General features: G+C 42.9%; 2 protein-coding genes across 2 annotated transcripts; one reads left to right on the forward strand and one right to left on the reverse strand.

Moving 5' to 3' along the window:
* Positions 1-332: 332 nt before the first annotated feature.
* On the reverse strand, positions 333-12,251 carry mul2 (mitochondrial E3 ubiquitin protein ligase 2). Its single transcript, XM_084182636.1, has 6 exons — positions 11,234-12,251; positions 3,515-3,678; positions 3,099-3,186; positions 2,818-2,938; positions 1,917-2,148; positions 333-1,691 (listed from the first exon to the last, which is right to left on the reverse strand). Exons 2-6 carry the CDS (start codon positions 3,629-3,631, stop codon positions 1,176-1,178), a joined length of 1,074 nt encoding a protein of 357 aa, XP_084038762.1. The 5' UTR covers positions 3,632-3,678; positions 11,234-12,251; the 3' UTR covers positions 333-1,175.
* Positions 11,824-21,729, forward strand: alg3 (ALG3 alpha-1,3- mannosyltransferase; the record flags this gene model as incomplete). Its single annotated transcript, XM_084182637.1, has 9 exons — positions 11,824-12,007; positions 14,010-14,109; positions 14,938-15,085; positions 15,279-15,439; positions 15,644-15,764; positions 17,498-17,703; positions 17,917-17,995; positions 19,741-19,883; positions 20,092-21,729. 9 exons carry the CDS (start codon positions 11,824-11,826, stop codon positions 20,252-20,254), a joined length of 1,305 nt encoding a protein of 434 aa, XP_084038763.1. The 3' UTR covers positions 20,255-21,729.
* Between the last annotated feature and the right edge of the window lie 168 nt (positions 21,730-21,897).

Raw genomic sequence — 21,897 nt, forward strand, 5'->3', positions numbered from 1 at the left:
ACCAGAGCTGTTGCCAGAGAATTGAATGTTAATTTCTCTACCATAAGCCGCCTCCAACATTGTTTTAGAGAATTTGGCAGTACGTCCAACCAGCCTCACAACTACAGACCATGTGTCAGACCCAGCTTCCTCACCTGCGGGATTGTCTGGAAGGGGCGGGGGGGGGGGGTGAATATGTCTGTAATAAAGCCCTTTTGTGAAGAAAAAAAACTAATTCTGATTGGCTGAGCCTGGCTCCCCAGTGGGTGGGCCTTGCTCCCCAGTGGGTATGTCTATGCCCTCCCAGGCCCACCCATGGCTGTGCCCCTGCACAGTCATGTGAAATCCATAGATTAGGGCGTAATTTATTTATTTCAATTGACTGATTTCCATATGTAAACCGTAACTCAGTAAAATCGTTGAAATTGTTACATGTTGCATTTATGTTTTTGTTCAGTATACAAACATGTATTTACTTTAAAAAACAAACAGCTGTTTGCTTCATAAATGCATATGTATTAAGTGCTTCAACATTTTCACAAACCTCACATTCACATTTTGTCCATACAGCAGCTGCACCTAACCTATTTGTTTAGAGAATGCCAAGAACCATTCAGGTGATTATTACAGTATAATAGGTACAGCGCTGGTTTGTCTGGTGTATCAAGAGTTGGTCTCTCTCTCTGACATTGTGAGGGGTTTAGGGACTAATGTGTGTTTGTGTGCATGTCCTGCTCTGTCTAGCTAGCTTAGAGTGTGTGTTAGGCCTCTCCTCGGCCCACCAAAGCTGTATTTTCAGGGTGACTGTTGTTAACATCACAGTAGAGTTCAGTCCTTCTGGTGCTCTTGTCTTTCTACATTTACATTTACATTTTAGTCATTTAGCAGACGCTCTTATCCAGAGCGACTTACAGTTAGTGAATACATATTATTTTTTTATACTGGCCCCCCGTGGGAATCGAACCCACAACCCTGGCGTTGCAAACACCATGCTCTATCAACTGAGCTACATCCCTGCCGGCCATTCCCTCCCCTACCCTGGACGACGCTGGGCCAATTGTGCGCCGCCCATGAGTCTCCCGGTCGCGGCCGGCGGCGACAGAGCCTGGATAGAGTACAGGTAACAACACCCCAGGATATACATACATATACCATCCATGAGAACACAGATATCTGTTCTACTCCCAGGCTTGGCGTCAGGCCTGGTAGACGGGGACCACCCTCTTGATGGCCTGCCGGCATATGGGGCAGGTGGGCTGCGGCAAGGCCTGGTAGCAGCTGTAGCAGCAGCACACGTGCCCACAGTCCAGCAGCACACAGCTACGCGGCTGGGTCAGGCAGATCACACAGGTGTTCTCCAGGGGTGTCTCCTGCTCCCCAGCCCCCTCTTGTGTAGCCCCAGACGTAGACCCTGCCCCAATCCCCCCAGCACCCAACCTCTCAAACTCCCTCCTCAGCCGTTCCTGGTCCCAGCGGACTCTCAGGCTGCGGTAGTAGCGGCGGCCCACCCAGAAGAGGACGGCGGCCCCTGCCAGGGCGAACACAGAGGCCAGGACCTGCCAGACCACCGCCTGGCCCTCCTGCTCCAGCCGCAGGGACTCAAAGTCTGCCGAGCTGAGGAAGTACTCTGAGCCGTCAGTGGGCGGGCGGAGCTTCAGCACCCGGTCCGTGTCCAAGATGAGCTCGCCTACACCAGTCAGAGTTGCGCCAACCTAGAAATACAGACAAACACAAAATGGTCAGGATTATGGAGCAACACACTATCACTATTTAGGGGCAATAATCACCTCCCCTCATCCTAAACACAATGGAACGTTTTTGCATCTTATTGTGGAATTTCTGGAATGAAGATACTGTTTTTATCATAAGTAAGAGGTAATCTATCAGTGATATGGCTACATAAAAAATTAATAACCTCAAACCAAACCAAATCTCACCTTGAGCATCTCCTCAGTCTCCAGCTGGCCTTTGGGCTTCTCTCCACTGAGGTACTGTCCGATGATGTCAGTAAAACCGTAGCTGGCCTGGTGGAACTTCTCATGGATGATCTCCATCTCCAGCCCCGAGGCCTCCAGGGGACACAGCACCCTCACGTTGGCCTGGTCTGACCCCACCAGGCTGAAGGGCACCGCGTTCACCCTCTGGTGCAGCACACGCTCACTGTCCGTCCTACACAGGAAAGGGGGGGTGAGAAAGTTAGGAGGGGGGTTCCTCTAACTTGCTCACTCATCATTATTCACAATTTATTCATGATTATCCATTATCATGGTAGCATCCACATTCATGTTGAAGTGTTCAGAAACATGTTATATTCTATTTACAATAAAAGTGACTCCAAAATGACAAAATACATTATTCACCATTTAGTTCCTATTGGGCAAAACATAATCTGAAACACAACCAAAACAAACTGCAAATGAATCCAACAAGTTTGTTGAGTCACAAGCTTGATGTAGTCATTGCGTGCTAGGAATACGGTACCAAATACTAACCTTTTGACTACTTTAATACACTATAAGTGAATTTGTCCAAATACTTATGGAACAAAAACGTATTCAAATGGGGGGACATAAAGTGGTTTAATTTCTAAACGGTAAAACAGATATGAATGAAAATACCTTCAAATACCGTCGCATCATGTGAAACATTTCAATTCAAATCCAAAATACTGGAGTATAGAGCCAAACTTACAAATGTTAGCTTCACTGGGGGGTGTATATCTGTGTATCAGATGTCAGACGGTCCTAGTCATATTCAAGTTTTATAATTCAAAGTGGTAATACAGATGATACTAGTCATTCACATTACATTTGGAGTGTCAATCAGGAGTGTTTCTACCAGGTGTTAGACAGGCTGTTCCACACCAGCTTGTGTTCCCTCAGCATGAGTTTCTGCACCACCCCCACACTGCCCCCCTGGAACAGACTCCTCAGAGGCTCCCCCAGAGGCTGCACTGCCCCTACACACACGCACCATGGATAGAGACATTCATTAGACTAAGAACTGCCCCATCACACCAATAAGTGAGAGAGAACAGGGTCTACGCAATATCATAATAATATGATCATAGCGATACAATCAGAAATGTTTCCCATTCACACAGATAACTATATGCCTACCTTCAATGACAACATACTGCAGACACTTTCCCGGCGTCGCATTCAAAAGGTCTGCCAGTTTCCGATCCAAAGTCAACTGTGGTGCATCCTGAAACAACAAGCAAATAGAAAAGTCAGTAATTTCTATAAAAATCTCTGTCTCAAAAATGCGTGGTTTGTACTTTGTTTACAACGTGTAAAGACTACGGGCTAGATTAAATTCATATCGCAGAAACTCCGCATTACAGTGCAATTTAAATGTAAAGGTCATTTCTGTTTGAGACTACATATACAGCATGTAGGCTACCGTAAATGTAGTCTCTGTGAATGCGGGAACGTTGCCTTAAATTTCAATCGCGCTGTAATGTGGATCTTCAGCGATATGGATTTAATCTAGGCCTATGTCTGAAGGAATAGATACAGGGCAGGCTACTAACATTGAGCTTGTCCACCGTCTTCCTCTTTTTCCTGTAGATGTAGTAGAAGAGGCCTGACATAGCCAAGCTGGTGCCTAGACACATCCCCTCCACCGTCCTCACTGGAAACTCCTCCATCCCCCCCAACACACACTCCACACTGTCTCACCTCCCTGGTAACAGGCCTACAATACAGAAACAGACAGACATATAGCCAAACGTGATGTAATATGAAGGAGGTTCTTCAGCATGAAAGCAAGGGGGCCATGTGTTACTCAGACAAGCTGCAATTAAATCTGCAGCTGCACGATTCTCTTTGAAATTTCAGTGAAATGCTTGAAAATGTCTATCATTTTCTTTTGACAGCACAGTCTCAGAGAACGTTGGTTGCTATTTATTTTCAGAACTTTGACAGTAAACTGGATAAGGCTACACAGAATGCAAAGACTCACAAAAAGATGTTGGGTTACTCACATTTGATTGGGTTAGGCTATATAACGTTATAATCTAAGAAAATATATTTCAAATACATCATAAGTATTACACAGATAATCATGACTATTTACATATTCAGTGCCTTCACCCACAAGCACAACAAAGTTGAAAATGTGTTTCATTTCATTGATTACTTACAATCTGTGTCGGTGGCATTATAGCTACCTTTGTGAATGGGGTACCTACATCTGTCTTTCTAGATGTCATATGATAACAGTGCTTGGGATCAAAAACCATTTATTGACTTTTAGGTGATTAACACACTCTTTACATTCCTTGGCTAAATAGAACTGGTTTAGCTAGATAATACCAAATTCATAGACGCCAACTACCTTTAGCGCCTATTGATGAAGCTACAGTTGAAGTCAGAAGTTTACATACACTTATGTTTTTCAACCACTCCACAAATTTCTTGTTAACAAACTATAGATTTGGCAAGTCGGTTAGGACATCTACTTTGTGCATGACACATGTAATTTTTCCAACAATTGTTTACAGACAGATTATTTCACTGTATCGCAATTCCAGTGGGTCAGAAGTTTACATACACTAAGTTGACTGTGCGTTTAAACAGCTTGGAAAATTCCAGAAAATGATGTCATGGCTTTAGAAGCTTCTGATAGGCTAATTGACATCATTTGAGTCAATTGGAGGTGTACCTGTGGATGTATTTCAAGGCCTACCTTCAAACTCAGTGCCTCTTTGCTTGACATCATGGGAAAATCAAAAGAAATCAGCCAAGACCTCAGAAATAAAATTGTACACCTCCACAAGTCTGGTTCATCCTTGGGAGCAATTTCCAAACGCCTGAAGGTACCACGTTCATCTGTCAAACAATAGTACGCAAGTATAAACACCATGGGACCACGCAGCCGTCATACCGCTCAGGAAGGAGACGCATTCTGTCTCCTAGAGATGAACATACTTTGGTGCGAAAAGTGCAAATCAATATATATTGAAGCAACATCTCAAGACATCAGCCAGGAAGATAAAGCTTGGTCGCAAATGGGTCTTCTAAATGGACAATGACCCCAAGCATACTTCCGAAGTTGTGGCAAAATGGCTTAAGGACAACAAAGTCAACGTATTGGAGTGGCCATCACAAAGCCCTGACCTCAATCCCATAGAACATTTGTGGGCAGAACTGAAAAAGCGTGTGCGAGCAAGGAGGCCTACAAACCTGACTCAGTTACACCAGCTCTGTCAGGAGAAACGGGCCAAAATGCACCCAACTTATTGTGGGAAGCTTGTGGAAGGTATTTGGCTAAGGTGTATGTAAACTTCCGACTTCAACTGCATCTTCTTCCCAGGGGACTTTTGTTAAGAGCCCCGACGCTCGGTCTGAATGTGAACACGGATCGCTTGCGGTACGGTTTTGAAAACATAAAGGAACGTATCTTTCATTTCAGCAATAATTAATTTCTAAAAACACACACCTTTATAGGGTTAGTGTTCTCATACGGCCATATCTCCATGTTACAGCGGAAGACGGACGGAAAACAGATGCGACCACCTGTGCTAATTAGTTATTTAGCATGCTCCGAACACCAGTGTATAACGGAAGGCGGCCGCCAGAAATGTGTTGTAACTGAAAAATACTGTCGGCTGCAACTGTAATAAAGCAGTTAAAACAGTGTAGTGTGTATATTTGGCATTTGTGAATTTTTTTTGATGTCACATGTTCTGTAAACAACAGGTGTAGACTAACAGTGAAATGCTTACTTAGGGGCCCTTCCCAACAACGCAGAGGAAAGAAAGAGAAATAATAACACAAGGAATAAATAGACAATGAATAATGATAACTTGGCTATATACACGGGGTACGAGGTAATCGAGGCAAATATATGCATATAGGTAGGGATAATGTGACTAGGCAATAAACAGTAGCAGCAGCGTATGTGATGAGTCAAAAGAGTTAGTGCAAAAACGGTCAATGCAGATAGTCCGGGTAGCTATTTGGTTAACTATTTAACAGTCTTATGGCTTGGGGGTAGAAGCTGTTCAGGGTCCTGTTGGTTCCAGAGTTGGTGCATCAGAACCGCTTGCCATGAGGTAGCAGAGAGAACAGTGGTGGCTGGAGTCTGACCATTTTTAGGGCCTTACCCTGACCCCGCCTGGTATAGAGGTCCTGGATGGCAGGGAGCTCAGCCCCAGGAGGAATCAGAAGGATAGAGTTATGGTCACATTTGCCAAATGGAATAGGAAGCGCCACCTCTGGAAAAGAGAGTCCATTCTGTCACCCTGGGCGCAGTGTTTTGGACGTTGAAGGAGCACGTCGGAATCCGGGAGAAGAGAGCGCACTAGTTTGAAATAGAAAAGTGTTGCGGTAGCTATTAATAAAGAAGAACATCAAGACGAAGCAGCTGATTTACAAGTGGGATGCGCTGTTGAGCGCTACATCCCGAGGGGTTCGTGCTGATTGTATGGAGATTGTGACAGCCGATTAAATGGCATCCCTTGACAAGGTAAGAACAAGATGTATGTCAGGAGAAGTGCAGTATTATCATAACAGAGGCAGAGGAGGTCTAAGAGAGAGGGAGGAAGAGGGTGAGCTTGAGTCGGTTAAAAATGGCGGAAAAAAGGAAGATGGTTTGTTAAAGAAGAATGGTAGAAAGTGTAAGCAGAGTGAGTTGAAGACAGGAGGATAAATGGAAGAGAATGAAGGCGAAGTATCGGAGGTGTTAGGTGTGGTGAAGTTCTCCGAGCCCGAGGCTTGCACCGAGGCGAGGGTCAGGATAAAGATTAGTCTGTGACAGTAGGAGTGAAGTTTTGGGGAAAAGTGGACCCTTGCCTTTTGGCTGATCCATTTGTGGTTTCAGGGTGGGTGAAAACAGAGTTGGGTGTTATGGAATCGGTGAGGGTAACCAGAAGTGGTCTTGTGATAATTGTCTGTGTTTCTGCTGGTCAGGGGGAGCAGGAGCTCCGTGTTAAACGAATGGGGGTAAGAGATGTGAATTGTTTTGCTCTCATGAAAAGGACACCATTGCAAGGAGTGATTACTGGGGTAGCGGTAAATGTGAAAGCTGACCAACTGAAGGGGAAGATTCCCTGTTTGTGATGCTCGTCGTTTGGTGTGACGCAGACAGGGTGGCGTGAGTGGAGAAACAGAAGTCAGTGTCTGTTCTCTTGAGTCTTTGCCCGACAAAGTGATGTTAGGATATACAGTGAGGGAAAAAAGTATTTAATCCCCTGCTGTTTTTGTACATTTGCCCACTGACAAAGAAATGATCAGTCTATAATTTTAATGTTAGGTTTATTTGAACAATGATAGACAGAATAACAACAACAAAAATCCAGAAAAACGCATGTCAGAAATGTTATAAATTGATTTGCATTTTAATGAGGGAAATAAGTATTTGACCCCCCCTCAATCAGAAAGATTTCTGGCTCCCAGGTGTCTTTTATACAGGTAACGAGCTGAGATTAGGAACACACTCTTAAAGGGAGTGCTCCTAATCTCAGCTTGTTACCTGTATAAAAGACACCTGTCCACAGAAGCAATCAATCAATCAGATTCCAAACTCTCCACCATGGCCAAGACCAAAGAGCTCTCCAAGGATGTCAGGGACACGATTGTAGACCTACACATGGCTGGAATAGGCTACAAGACAAATCACCAAGCAGCTTGGTGAGAAGATGACAACAGTTGGTGCGATTATTCGCAAATGGAAGAAACACAAAAGAACTGTCAATCTCCCTCGGCCTGGGGCTCCATGCAAGATCTCACCTTGTGGAGTTGCAATGATCAAGAGAACGGTGAGGAATCAGACCAGAAACACACGGGCGGATCTTGTCAATGATCTCAAGGCAGCTGGGACCATAGTCACCAAGAAAACAATTGGTAACACACTACGCTGTGAAGAACTAAAATCCTGCAGTGCCCGCAAGGTCCCCATGCTCAAGAAAGCACATATACAGGCCCATCTGAAGTTTGCCAATGAACATCTGAATGATTCAGAGGAGAACTGGGTGAAAGTGTTGTGGTCAGATGAGACCAAAATCAAGCTCTTTGGCATCAACTCAACTCGCCATGTTTGGAGGATGAGGAATGCTGCCTATGACCCCAAGAACACCATCCCCACCGTCAAACATGGAGGTGGAAACATTATGCTTTGGGGGTGTTTTTCTGCTAAGGGGACAGGACAACTTCACCGCATCAAAGGGACGATGGACGGGGCATTGAAAATGGGTCGTGGATGGGTATTCCAGCATGACAATGACCCAAAACACACAGCCAAGGCAACAAAGGAGTTGCTCAGGAAGAAGCACATTAAGGTCCTGGAGTGGCCTAGCCAGTCTCCAGACCTTAATCCCATAGAAAATCTGTGGAGGGAGCTGAAGGTTAGAGTTGGTAAACTTCAGCCTCGAAACCTTAATGACTTGGAGAAGATCTGCAAAGAGGAGTGGAACAAAATCCCTCCTGAGATGTGTGCAAACCTGGTGGCCAACTACAAAAAACGTCTGACCTCTGTGATTGCCAACAAGGGTTTTGCCACCAAGTACTAAGTCTTTTTTTGCAGAGGGGTTAACTAAGTCATGTTTTGCAGAAGGGTCAAATACTTATTTCTCTCATTAAAATGCAAATCAATTCATAACATTTTTTACATGTGTTTTTCTGGATTTTTTTGTTGTTATTCTGTCTCTCACTGTTCAAATAAACCTACCATTAAAATTATAGACTGATCATGTCTTTGTCAGTGGGCAAACGTACAAAATCAGCAGGGGATCAAATAATTTTTTCCCTCACTGTATAAGTTATCCTGTACTAGCTTTTGTGCCAAATACATTACGTTGTTACAGGTGTCAAGCTTATGGGCATCTGGCAGCAGTGTGTAGGAGGGAGGCATGAGACAAAGGAATGAGTAGCATTGGGGAAAGTAGTGGTATGTGTCAATTGTAGGGGTGGCCATGGGGCTGGGGATCAGAAATGTCCCATGCGAGAGAGGCAGGTTGAGGTTTCCAGGGTTAGAGTTGTGCAGAAGTTGTCATATGCTGAAATGTTACAGGGAGTGTTAAGTGGCAGTGTCCCATCCTTTCAGGCTGTTGGCCTGAAGTAGGACTAAATAGATTTAAATAGTGGAGCATGGTATTCATTATTATTTTTTATGTTTTGTGAGTGTAGTGTTAGATGGTAGGGTATTAGTATTATTTATGTATTTTTTAAAGCAAAGTATAAGGGAGTTCTACTCCAGTCTAGAAGATGGTGGTAATGAAACATTTATTGGATGCCAACCACTGTTAAACCTCATCGAAGAAGAGCCGCCTCGATGTGCATTTTCTTGTTTGCTTACGGCCCTATACAGCTCGTTGAGTGCAGTCTTAGTACCAGCATCGGTTTGTGGTAGTAAATAGACAGCTATGAAAAATATAGTTGAAAACTCTCTTGGTAAATAGAATGGTATTCTAACTCAGGCGAGCAAAACCTTGAGACTTCCTTAACATTAGAGATCACACACCAGCAGTTGTTGTTACCAAAGAGACACACACCTCCCCCATTAACCTTACCCGAAGCTGCCGTTCGGTCTTGACGATGCATAGAAAAACCAGCTAGATGTATATTATCTACGTCCTTGTTCAGCCACGTCTCCGAGAAACATAGGATATTACAATTCTTCCAGTTGATAGGTTAGTCTCGAACGGAGCTCGTCTAGTTTGTTGTCTAGTGATTGTAAGTTTGCCAACAGAACAGAGTAGAGGCGGTTTATTTACTCGCCAACGTAGTCTCGTCAGGGAGCCCGCTCGTTTGCCTCTCTTGCGCCGTCTCTTCCTTTTTCGAGTCCGGGGGATTAGAGCCTGGTCCGGAATGAGCAGTTCATCCACAGCTGCCGACTAGTTGAAGTAGAAATCTTCATCCAAATTGAGGTTAGTGATCACTGTTCTGATGTCCAGAAGCTGTTTTCAGTCATTGGAAACGATGGCGGAAATATTATGTACAATAAAACAGTAAAGCCAGTTCTAATATGTAGCCAGCCCAGAACTATATTTAACAAAATATCACGTTGAACATTGACATTGTGCTATCTCAGATACCTACTTCGATAAACATCCAACTTGCTTGCCGGCTGGCTCACTGAGAGTGGATAGAAATAATAATTACAGTTGGTTAGTTAGCTAGCAAATGTTTTGTTAGCTGGAAGACCTGCCATTGACCTTGTCTTTGTTTAGTCTTAAATGTGGCCTATGTCCGCAAAGGTTAGACCATAACATGACAAGAGTATTTGTGCACTCTTTTGCAACAGCCAAATGGTCTTCTTCTTCTTCTTCTTCAATGAGGTTTAATGGCGGTTGGCATCCAATTTGTTGCATTACCGCCACCTACTAGACTGGAGTACAACTCCCTTTTCTTTTCCTTGAAAAATAAAATAAAACAAAGCAAAGAAATACCCTACCATCTAACACTACACTCACAAATTCAAAACTATTACTAATAATTAACGCCACCCTTCTCCACAATTTAAATATACTCAGTCCTACCTCATGCCCTCAACCTGAAATGATGGGACATCACCACTTAACACTCCCTGTAACTCTTCTGCTGTCAAGTCTCGCACACCCAAAGATCTCTCTGCAGCTGCCACCACAACCTCAATTTTCTTCGACTTACGTTCCATCCCTGCAGTACAATTAATAACCATTGCTATAAACGCTAAAAATCCAATCTTACTGAAACATATCGCTTGTTGGCCTATCCCACTGTACTGGTACATATCTCCTACTATCACCCCCCCACCCCCCCTCTTCCTCTACTTTCTTCACTGCCTCCGCAAATGACAATTTCTTCTCTACTCTTACCCTGGAAACCTCAACCTGCTTCTCTCGCACTGGACATGTCTGATCCCCAGCCCCATGGCCACCCCTACAATTAGCATATACCACCACTTTCCCCACTGCTTCACACTCCTTTGTCTTATGCCCTTCTGCACACTTCTCACATCCTGGAATCTCCCTCCTTCATACTGCTGCCACATTCCCATAAGTTTGACACCTGTAACATCGTAATGTACTCGGCACATAAGCTCGCACAGGATAACTTATATATCCAACTTTCACTTTGTCAGGCAAAGACTCAACTTCGAAACTCAAAAGAACAGACAATGACTCTTCTGTTTCCCCACTCTCGCCACCCTGTTTGCGTCGCACCAAACGAGAAGCATCACCTTCAGTTGATCCACTTTTACATGTACTGCTACCCCTGTAGCCAAATGGTCAAACTTGACTTAATCAATTAGTATTGTACATTTTTACCTTTGAAAAAACTCAAGTTGTCATCCCCGGAAGAATGGGCTATTTTCGTTTTGGTCACATGACATGTTCCACTTCCTTGAAGCGACGCATCTTCGGGTGAAGCAAATGGCCCGGTTCCCCGCGTGAGTGGAGATTTCACTTAAAGATGCACTATACAGAACTCACTCCGCCATTTCCTGGATGCAAAAATTTGAATAGTTTGCCTGATTTCAGTTTATGTGACAAAACAAGCAAGTATTGTATCATCTAAACCGCTGTGAAGCTGGTGTACAAAACAAAAAGTAGAAAGACGTAAAAACGAAACTTCAGAAAGGGAAGTATAGAAATAGCGCACATAGAACACATCTACCGCTTCTTAGACTTGCTTTCAATGAGAATGACAGATCAATAAAAAACATTTATGTGAATTTGGTCAGGTGGCATCTTTAATGACCAATGGAATGGTCTAAAATCTATAAACTCCTCACACCCACGGCACTGGGTCATGCAAAACGAACTCTCCCAATGACTGGCTGAAGCTTTACTGAATCATGTGACGGGGTACACATTTGTACTGTTGCGGCTTCTCCACGTAGCTAGCGTAGGCCGAAATGGCAGGAGGTGTGAAGAAGAAGTCATCCACTGGTCCACCGTCTCGAGTGTGGGTGACACTTCGTACGCTATGGCAGGAGAAACATTTGATATTATTCAAGGCGGAGTACACAATACTGGTCGCCTCTGTTCTGTGGTTCCTGGAGATCGGAATAAACATATGGGTCATACAAAAAGTAGCATGTAAGTAGTTTGCTAGAATGCTAGCGGTTTAGCTTGAGCATGCAGCTAGCCTTAAAATGATACTTCGGGATTCTGGCAACGAGGTCCTTCATCTTGAGGCCCTTTATCTATTTCCCCAGAGTCAGATGAACTAATGGATACCATTTTTATGTCTCTGTCCAGTATGAAGGAAGGAAGAAAGGTAGTGGTAGTTTCGCGAGCCAATGTTAACACGTGTTAGCGCAATGATTGGAAGCCTATGGGTATCTACTAGCATGCTCAATATTCAACTCTTGAAACACCTTATTATTCGTAGGGTTTTCAGCAGTTTGCTTCGCCCACAGTTGGCTGCACTTGAACTACAATTCCGAAGCTGTGTTTTAACGTTTAGAAACGTCAATAATAATCACTTGCGAAACTGTTTTTGAAATCTATGCCCCTTTCATATCGGCAAGAAATTAACTTTTAATAAATACAAAATACACTTACTGTAACAGTTCTGCACTGATCCATAAGCTGTGTGTGCCACCAGTTGCGAACTACACTTCCTCCCCAGTTACGCTTACAGACAGGTGTTCAGAGTACACTAGATAGCTAATTAGGACAGGTGGCGTCCACCTGTCTTCCGTAGCTCAGTTGGTAGAGCATGGCGCTTGCAACCCCAGGGTTGTGGGTTCGTTCCCCACGGGGGGCCAGTATGAAAATGTATGCACTCGCTAACTGTAAGTTGCTCTGGATAAGAGTGTCTGCTAAATGACTTAAATGTAAATGAGCGATGTAACATGGAAATATGGCTGTGTGGGATCACTAACCCAAACTATTGTGATATGAAAGATGGCAAGATTCCTTATGTTTCCAAAACCGTACCACAAGTGATGCATGTTAACCTTCAGAACGAGCGTAGGGGCCATTAACAAAGCTCCCCGACCAGAAGATGCCTTCATAGACGCTAAAGGTAGTGTCTATGAATGGGCTACCTTTCTTTTAGCCAAGGTATAACAGCTACTATGAAAGAATTCACTAGGGAAACTGCATATACTGTCAAAAGTTAAATTAACTAGTTACCATTGTTGTTTTAAAATGCCAGGTTGTGTTTCCTACTACTACAATAAGTTACAACACATGCTTGTGCTAGCAACAGAACTTAAACTTGCCACAACTTTTGAGAGCGCCACATATTTGATCCATACTAGGCAACATCACTATCTAGTGTAACTGAGGAGGAAGTGTAGCGGAATTGTAGTTTGTCGGCTGGAGGCACACAGCCGTATGGAACTGTGCAAACCTGCTACAGTAAGTTAATTTTTATTATAAATAATATTTATTGCAGAAATGAAAGAAGTTCCATATGTTTTTGAAAACCGTATCACAAGCAATTATTAATTATTTAGGTTTCGAAATGTTAAAACAGAGTGTCAAGATTGTAGTTTACATGGTACCACCGGTAAGCGGTGCTTATAGCTGAGAACCCTTGGTATAAGGCAGAATGCCTTGGGTTCTCGAGAGCAAGTAGAAAGGGTCGGAAACAATTTAACTAACCTGTTCTTGCCGATACTTCGTTCTCGATTCGGAAGAAAAGTGTATCTTATAGGTGTCTGTGTTCAGCTGCAGGTGGTTGTCCAAAAACCAGAGAATATTCAGAAAGAGAGTTGATTTTACTATCTTTCAAAATATACTCTGGTTTTTGGAGAACCACCTGCAACCCAACACAGACATTTATAAGATGCACTTTTCTTCCGACCCGAGAATGAAGGAAGTTGAAAAATTGCTTCCGACCCTTTCAACTAGCCAAAGTGTATAACCACAAAAGGAAAAATTAACATATCTCAGTTTTAATGTATAGCTGCAGTTTCCCTTTCTTGTTTATTATAATTTTTCTTTGGTACTTGCTGCTGACCTGTTCTTACGGTCACTTGATTCTTTAGGTACCTTCATCCACATCTTTGACCCCATTTGTTGAATGTATATTACAAGTTATTGCCAATGCCACCGGTCATTCATTGGTGAACGTCTTCTCCTGCAGACACAGAGATCGACTGGAAGGCGTATATGGATGAGGTAGAGGGAGTCATCAACGGCACCTATGACTACACCCAGCTCAAAGGAGACACAGGCCCTCTGGTGTAAGTTACACTACCCTATATGTGGCACTCTACAAGTTAAGGAACCAGGTTCCAATACCAGTATTGGCAACCCCAGGGGTGTATTCATTTGTCGGATTCCATTGCAAAAAACGTTTTGCAACGGAAACCATTTACCGTTTACTCTAGGAAGCAAAGGGAAGCAAACGAAACCGGGAGGGACCTACCAGAATTTGTCCAATAGAAATGCTAGTTTTCGTTGTAAAACGCTTTCCTTTTGGAGTAAACGGCAGTGGTGTTAAGTAAAAAAACTAAAGTAGTTTTTTGGGGTGTCTGTATTTTACGTTACTATTTATATTTTGGACAACTTTTACTTTTACTTCACTAAACTACATTCCTAAAGAAAATAATGTACTTTTTACTCCATACATTTTCCCTGACACCCAAAAGTACTAGTTACATTTTGAATGCTTAGCAGGACAGGAAAATGGTCCAATTCACACACTTATCAAGAGAACATCCCTGGTCATCCCTACTGCCTCTGATCTGGCAGGCTCACTAAACACAAATGCTTTGTTTGTAAATTATGTCTGAGTGTTGGAGTGGGCCCCTGGCTATCCGCAAATAAAAAAAACAAGAAAATCGTGCCGTCTGGTTTTCTTAATAAGTAATTTTAAATGATTTTTACTTTTGATACTTAAGTATATTTTAGCAATTACATTTACTTTTGATACTTAAGTATATTTAAAACCAAATACTTTGACTTTTACTCAAGTAGTATTTTACTGGCTGACTTTCACTTTTACTTGAGCCATCTTGACATGAACAAGATCACAGTCTTGAAACTGATTTTTTAACCTACCTATCCAGATACCCAGCAGGGTTTGTGTACATCTTCACAGCGTTGTATTACATCACCAACCACGGGGTGAATATCCGCCTGGCCCAGTACCTGTTTGCGGTCTTCTACCTGCTCACCCTGCTGCTCGTCTTCAGGATATACCACCGCACCAAGAAGGTGAGATGCAACACGTATTCCTTTGTAGGCTATTTGGCAAGATTATGATATTTATTTGGTACTTTGCTAGTTGTCATTAGCCAACAAATATTTAGTTTTTATTGCAACTTGGACTTCATCACTTTTATAATACTGTAATCTGTTCCATGAATTTTTATTTATTTATTGCAATTTTGACTCTCCTCCTCTCCAGGTTCCTCCTTATGTGTTCTTCTTTGTGTGCTGTGCCTCCTACCGGATCCACTCCATCTTCGTCCTGCGTCTTTTCAACGACCCCGTGGCCATGATGATGCTGTTTGGGGCCGTCAATCTTTTCCTGGACGGCCGCTGGACTTTGGGCTGTGGGCTCTACAGGCAAGTGTAAACCCTGGTCCTGCGCTGCTTTGATAATTTCAGTTTAACTTGGTTCAGTGTGCGGGCCAATATGGGACACCTTTCATGATAATAGCGCTCTAATTTAGATTGACAGAACTTAGTTGCCGAACTCAACATCTATGACTGTGGTAGCCCTTTTCACGTGGTCTGAATGACAACTTCCTCAACCTCTTTTGTGGACAGTTTAGCAGTGTCTGTGAAGATGAACGTGCTCCTGTTCGCCCCGGGCCTCCTCTTCTTGCTGCTGTCTGAATTTGGCCTGATGAGGACCATACCCAAGCTCTCTCTCTGTGCTGCCATCCAGGTTTGGATCTCCTTCATCAGCTTTAACTACAACATTTAGATTTTACTCATACAGTGAGGGAAAAAAGTATTTGATCCCCTGCTGATTTTGTACGTTTGCCCACTGACAAAGACATGATCAGTCTATAATTTTAATGGTAGGTTTATTTGAACAGTGAGAGACAGAATAACAACAAAAAAATCCAGAAAAATGCATGCCAAAAATGTTATAAATTGATTTGCATTTTAATGAGGGAAATAAGTATTTGACCCCCCTCTCAATCACAAAGATTTCTGGCTCCCAGGTGTCTTTTATACAGGTAACGAGCTGAGATTAGGAGCACACTGTTAAAGGGAGTGCTCCTAATCTCAGCTTGTTACCTGTATAAAAGACACCTGTCCACAGAAGCAATCAATCAATCAGATTCCAAACTCTCCACCATGGCCAAGACCAAAGAGCTCTCCAAGGATGTCAGGGACAAGATTGTAGACCTACACAAGGCTGGAATGGGCTACAAGACCATCGCCAAGCAGCTTGGTGAGAAGGTGACAACAGTTGGTGCGATTATTCGCAAATGGAAGAAACACAAAAGAACTGTCAATCTCCCTCGGCCTGGGGCTCCATGCAAGATCTCACCTCGTGGAGTTGCAATGATCATGAGAACGGTGAGGAATCAGCCCAGAACTACACGGGAGGATCTTGTCAATGATCTCAAGGCAGCTGGGACCATAGCCACCAAGAAAACAATTGGTAACACACTACGCTGTGAAGGACTGAAATCCTGCAGCGCCCGCAAGGTCCCCCTGCACATATACAGGCCCGTCTGAAGTTTGCCAATGAACATCTGAATGATTCAGAGGACAACTGGGTGAAAGTGTTGTGGTCAGATGAGACCAAAATCGAGCTCTTTGGCATCAACTCAACTCGCCGTGTTTGGAAGAGGAGGAATGCTGCCTATGACCCCAAGAACACCATCCCCACCGTCAAACATGGAGGTAGAAACATTATGCTTTGGGGGTGTTTTTCTGCTAAGGGGACAGGACAACTTCACCGCATCAAAGGGACGATGGACGGCGCCATGTACCGTCAAATCTTGGGTGAGAACTGTGGATGGGTATTCCAGCATGACAATGACCCAAAACACACGGCCAAGGCAACAAAGGAGTGGCTCAAGAAGAAGCACATTAAGGTCCTGGAGTGGCCTAGCCAGTCTCCAAACCTTAATCCCATAGAAAATCTGTGGAGGGAGCTGAAGGTTCGAGTTGCCAAACATCAGGCTTGAAACCTTAATGACTTGGAGAAGATCTGCAAAGAGTGGGACAAAATCCCTCCTGAGATGTGTGCAAACCTGGTGGCCAACTACAAGAAACGTCTGACCTCTGTGATTGCCAACAAGGGTTTTGTCACCAAGTACTAAGTCATGTTTTGCAGAGGGGTCAAATACTTATTTCCCTCATTAAAATGCAAATCAATTTATAACATTTTTGACATGCGTTTTTCTGGATTTTTCTGTTGTTATTCTGTCTCTCACTATTCAAATAAACCTACCATTTAAAATTATAGGCTGATCATGTCTTTGTCAGTGCGCAAACGTACAAAATCAGCAGGGGATCAAATACTTTTTTCCCTCACTGTAGATGCTTCTTGTCCCCAGAGTTCCATCCAATTTCCACATTGTGTGGACAATTAGGTTTTGCCTACTCTATTTCCATTCTGTGGATTGTCCATCTTTACTCCACCTCTCCATATCACAGTTGTTGCTGGGCCTACCCTTCCTGATGGAGAATCCAATTGGCTATTTGACCATGGCCTTTGACCTGGGTCGTCAGTTCATGTTCACGTGGACAGTAAACTGGCGCTTCCTGCCGGAGTGGCTGTTCCTGAGTCGCTACTTCCACCTGGTGCTCCTGGCCACCCACATGCTAGCCCTGCTGCTGTTCGCCCTGCACCGCTGGAAGAGGTGAGAGAGAGGGTTTCCCAGGTGGCTACTGGGGTTATCTCTAGGACCAGAGTTTTTCATGGTCAGGCGCAAACTCTTGGCCCTAGTGTAGCCTAAAATTAGATACAGCCTAAATTATATTTGTACACGAATGCTTGAGTCTGGCTAGCTCTGCTTTTTGTTGTTAACCAGATGTGCTTTCTGATGAGTTAAACCAACACATTTTCCCCTCAGGCCTGGAGAGAGCATCATGGAACTGCTGAAGGAGCCAGGCAAGAGAGTCATTCTTGCACAGAAACTCACCTCCGATCATATCCTTTCCTCAGTCTGTGTCTCTGGAGCCATGACTAGAAACACAGTACCAGTGTGTATCTTCTGACTTTTTCCAGATTTTGTTGTTACAAAGTGGGATTAAAATGCAATTGTTTGTCAATGATCTACACACAATACTCTGTAATGTCACATTTAAAAATGTTTTATGGAAAATAAAACACAAATATTTCTTCATTAGATAAGTAATAATAATAATATGCCATTTAGCAGACGCTTTTATCCAAAGCGACTTACAGTCATGTGTGCATACATTTTTGTGTATGGGTGGTCCCGGGGATCGAACCCACTACCCTGGCGTTACAAGCGCCGTGCTCTACCAGCTGAGCTACAGAGTATTCAACCCCCTGAGTCGATACATGTTAGAATCACCTTTAGCAGCGATTACAGCTGTGAGTCTTTCTGGGTATTAAGTCTCTAAGAGTTTTGCACACCTAGATTGTACAATATTTGCCCATTTTTATTATTGAAAAAATTATTCAAGCTTTGTCAAGTTGGTTGTTGCTAGACAGCCATTTTCAAGTCTTGCCATAGATTTTCAAGCCGATTTCAATCAAAACTGTAATAGGCTACTCGGGGATATTCAGTGTCATCTTGGTAAGCAACTCCAGTGTATATTTGGCCTTGTGACTTAGGTTATTGTCCTGCTGAAAGGTGAATTAATCTCCCAGTTTCTGTTGGAAAGCAGACTGAACCAGGTTTTCCTCAAGGATTTTGCCTGTGCTTAGCTCTATTCCATTTTTTTTATCCAAAAAAAACTCCATAGTCCTTGCCGATGACAAGTATATCCATAATGTTATGTAGCCACTACCATGCTTGAAAATATGAAGTGGTACTCAGTGACGTGTTATTGGATTTGCCCCAAACATAACGTTTTGTATTCAGAACAAAAAGTTAATTCCTTTGCCACATTTTTTGCAGTATTACTTTCGTGCCTTATTGCAAACAGGATGCATGTTTTGGAATATTCTTATTCTGTACAGGCTTCCTTCTTTTCACTCAGTCATTTAGGTTAGTATTGTGGAGTAACTACCATGTTGTTGATTCATCCTCAGTTGTCTCCTATCACAGCCATTAAACTCTGTAACTGTTTTAAAATCATCATTGGCCTCATGGTGATATTCCTGAGCGGTTTCCTTCCTCTCCGGCAACTGAGTTAGGAAGGACGCCTGTATCTTTGTAGTGACTGGGTGTATTGATACACCATCCAAAGCCTAATTAATAACTTCCCCATGCTCAAAGGGATATTCAGCATCTGCTTTTTATTTTATCAGTGCTCTTCTTTGCGAGTCATTGGAAAACCTCCCTAGTCTTTGTGGTTGAATCTGTGCTTGAAATTCACTGCTCGACTAAGGGACCTCACAGATAATTGTATGTGTGGTGTACAGAGATGGGGTAGTCATTCATAAATCATGTTAAACACTATACTGTAAGTCCATCCAACTTATTATGTGACTTGTTTAGTAAATTTTTACTCCTGAACTTATTTAGGCTTGCCATAACAAAGGAGTTGAATACTTATTGACTCAAGATGTTTCAGCTTTTTATTAATTTGTAAATAATAAAATAATAATAATCCATTTTGACATTATGGGGTAGATCAGTGACCCAAAATCTAAACTTAATCCATTTTAAATTCAGGCTGTAACACAACAAAATGTGGAAAAGTAAAAGGGTGTGAATACTTTCTGATTGCACTGTATATTAGACCTTAACAGCCGATCACAGATGGTGCTGATCCTTTTCACATCTAACTTCATCGGCATGTGCTTCAGCCGCTCGCTGCACTACCAGTTTTATGTCTGGTACTTCCACACCCTGCCCTTCCTGCTCTGGAGTGGAGGGGTCAAGAAGCTGGCTCACCTACTCCGGTAAGAGGGGGTACCTTTTGGCAACAATGTGTAGAAATGGGAAGTGTCTTAACCTCCAACGTAAATCTGCACAAATCTTAATTCAGGCCTTTGCAGAATTGGGACCATTTGCACATTTCTGTCTACTATAAATTCAGAGCCTAGATGGGTCAAAAGGCCTGTTATTGTCGCTCTTACAATATGTCTTATCTGGTCTTTCTGTGGACAGGGTTTTGATCCTAGGTCTGGTGGAGCTGTCGTGGAACACCTACCCGTCTACCATATACAGCTCAGCAGCCCTCCACGTGTGTCACCTCATCATGCTGCTGTCCTTGTGGTTTGCCCCCGCCCATCCCCCAGCCCCCCAGGGAGAGAAGGCCAAGAGCCAGTAAGCTGATCCCCTAGGGGACCCTCCCGTCCTTGGGGTCTGGTCGACCATCTCCACCCTGCTCTCACCGTGTCTTGCCTATCTCCCCCTCTCACTATGACGCACAGGGGGTTATTGAGGTGGGGTCTGTCTTAAACGCATCGGTTTGTTGCTACCCACCTCTCCGTAGCTCTGCTAATGTATAGCGTAACATACAGGTGGGAGAAGGGACTGAGTGAGACTGCATGTGGGGTGGATTACAATGTGGCAGTCATGTGCAGGTTGGTGGCGTGGGAGGAGGCTGAAAACAATTAGGATTCTCAGGTTAAAGAATGAAATAATATACATCTAAGAGTGGGAGTCTAGTGGTGTGGAGAAACGCTGAGTGTTTTGCTGTGTCGCCTAGAACATCTTAAGGAAGGATCTCTTACTTACAGTATGTTTTTTTTTAATGTGTAAACTATCTTTAGCCCATGATTAGTCTTGTTAAGTATTATCTGGTCTTGGTGATTTTAATAGAGAATAATGAGAATCTCTTAGGTCCTCATCCTGGCGATCAGCTGTTCTGAACTTCTGTTACTGGACCATTTGTTGTTGTAAAGATGGTTTCTATGTGCGTTTGTCCTTAACTCCGTACCAGGGAATTTTTACTTTACTACTACTTATTGACGAAGTTTTGAATTGAACTGTCCTCTGCGATAGATTCTAGTCCTCTAACTCAGTTGGTAGAGAATGGCGCTTGCAATGCCAGGATCATGGGTTCGATTCAAGGGACCACCCATACGTAAAAATATTATGCACTCTTGACTATAAGTCGTTTTGGTTAAAAACTTCCGGTAAATGGCATATATTATTATATTAAAGATTTCTGGTTGTCCTTAACTCCATACCAGGGAATTTGAACTTTACTGCTACTTATTAAAGCTTTAAATTGAACCGTCCTCTGCGATAAGCGTTTGGCGCCAACCACTGGGCACAATAGGAATGACGTTGCCTAGCAATCACAAGGCCTATCATAGGCAAATACGTAATATATGTAATTTCATATAATATGACCATGCAGAACTAAGCTGTTGACAATCATGAATATCTGTCTATTGTTTTTTATTTTCTAATAGTTTCTTTCAGAGAATGTGGATCAGTGTGTGCACTAGACTAAATAGATAAAGCCCATTTCCCACACCCAGATTAAGCCTACCCCTGGACAAAACACACGCTAAAGTTATTTTAGTCCAAGAATAGGCTTAAATGGATAGTTCCGCAAGATAACATATTTAGGTAATTTCGCTGAACTGTCCCTTTTTAATCTGAGAATGGAACTGTTCCTTTAAGTGTGATTTTGTATTTTTATGAGCTGCCATAGATGTTTACCATAGTTTAGTGCTCATATTTGTTTGCTGATGTTTGTTTGATTTGCGTGTGTGTTACACATGAGGACGGAGATGGGAGATTGATTGTTTTATTCTGTTGATAAAGATTAAAAATAAAAGGCATATCTCTAAAGAAATTTGAATTTAATGTCATTCATTTACAAACAAGATTTCATAGTAATTTCATTCTACACTAATGCAAGTTATAGACATACTACCCAGTTAATAGGCCATTCAGCTAAGAAAAAATAGAGCAGTAACTATAAAATGTACTAAATCAAAGTAATGTAAGCTTTAG

This window comes from Coregonus lavaretus, assembly GCF_964263955.1.
Source record: "Coregonus lavaretus genome assembly, chromosome: 19".
Lineage (NCBI taxonomy): Eukaryota > Metazoa > Chordata > Actinopteri > Salmoniformes > Salmonidae > Coregonus > Coregonus lavaretus.

Bases quoted from the DNA above. Each gene is read 5' to 3' on its own strand.
- mul2 (XM_084182636.1), bottom strand. From the start codon at position 3,631: ATGGAGGAGTTTCCAGTGAGGACGGTGGAGGGGATGTGTCTAGGCACC. The intron at 2,149-2,817 runs GTAGAAACACTC...TTTCCTGTGTAG, and splicing joins AACAGCCTGTCTAACACCTG to GACGGACAGTGAGCGTGTGC. The intron at 1,692-1,916 runs GTGAGATTTGGT...CTGTATTTCTAG, and splicing joins AGACTGAGGAGATGCTCAAG to GTTGGCGCAACTCTGACTGG.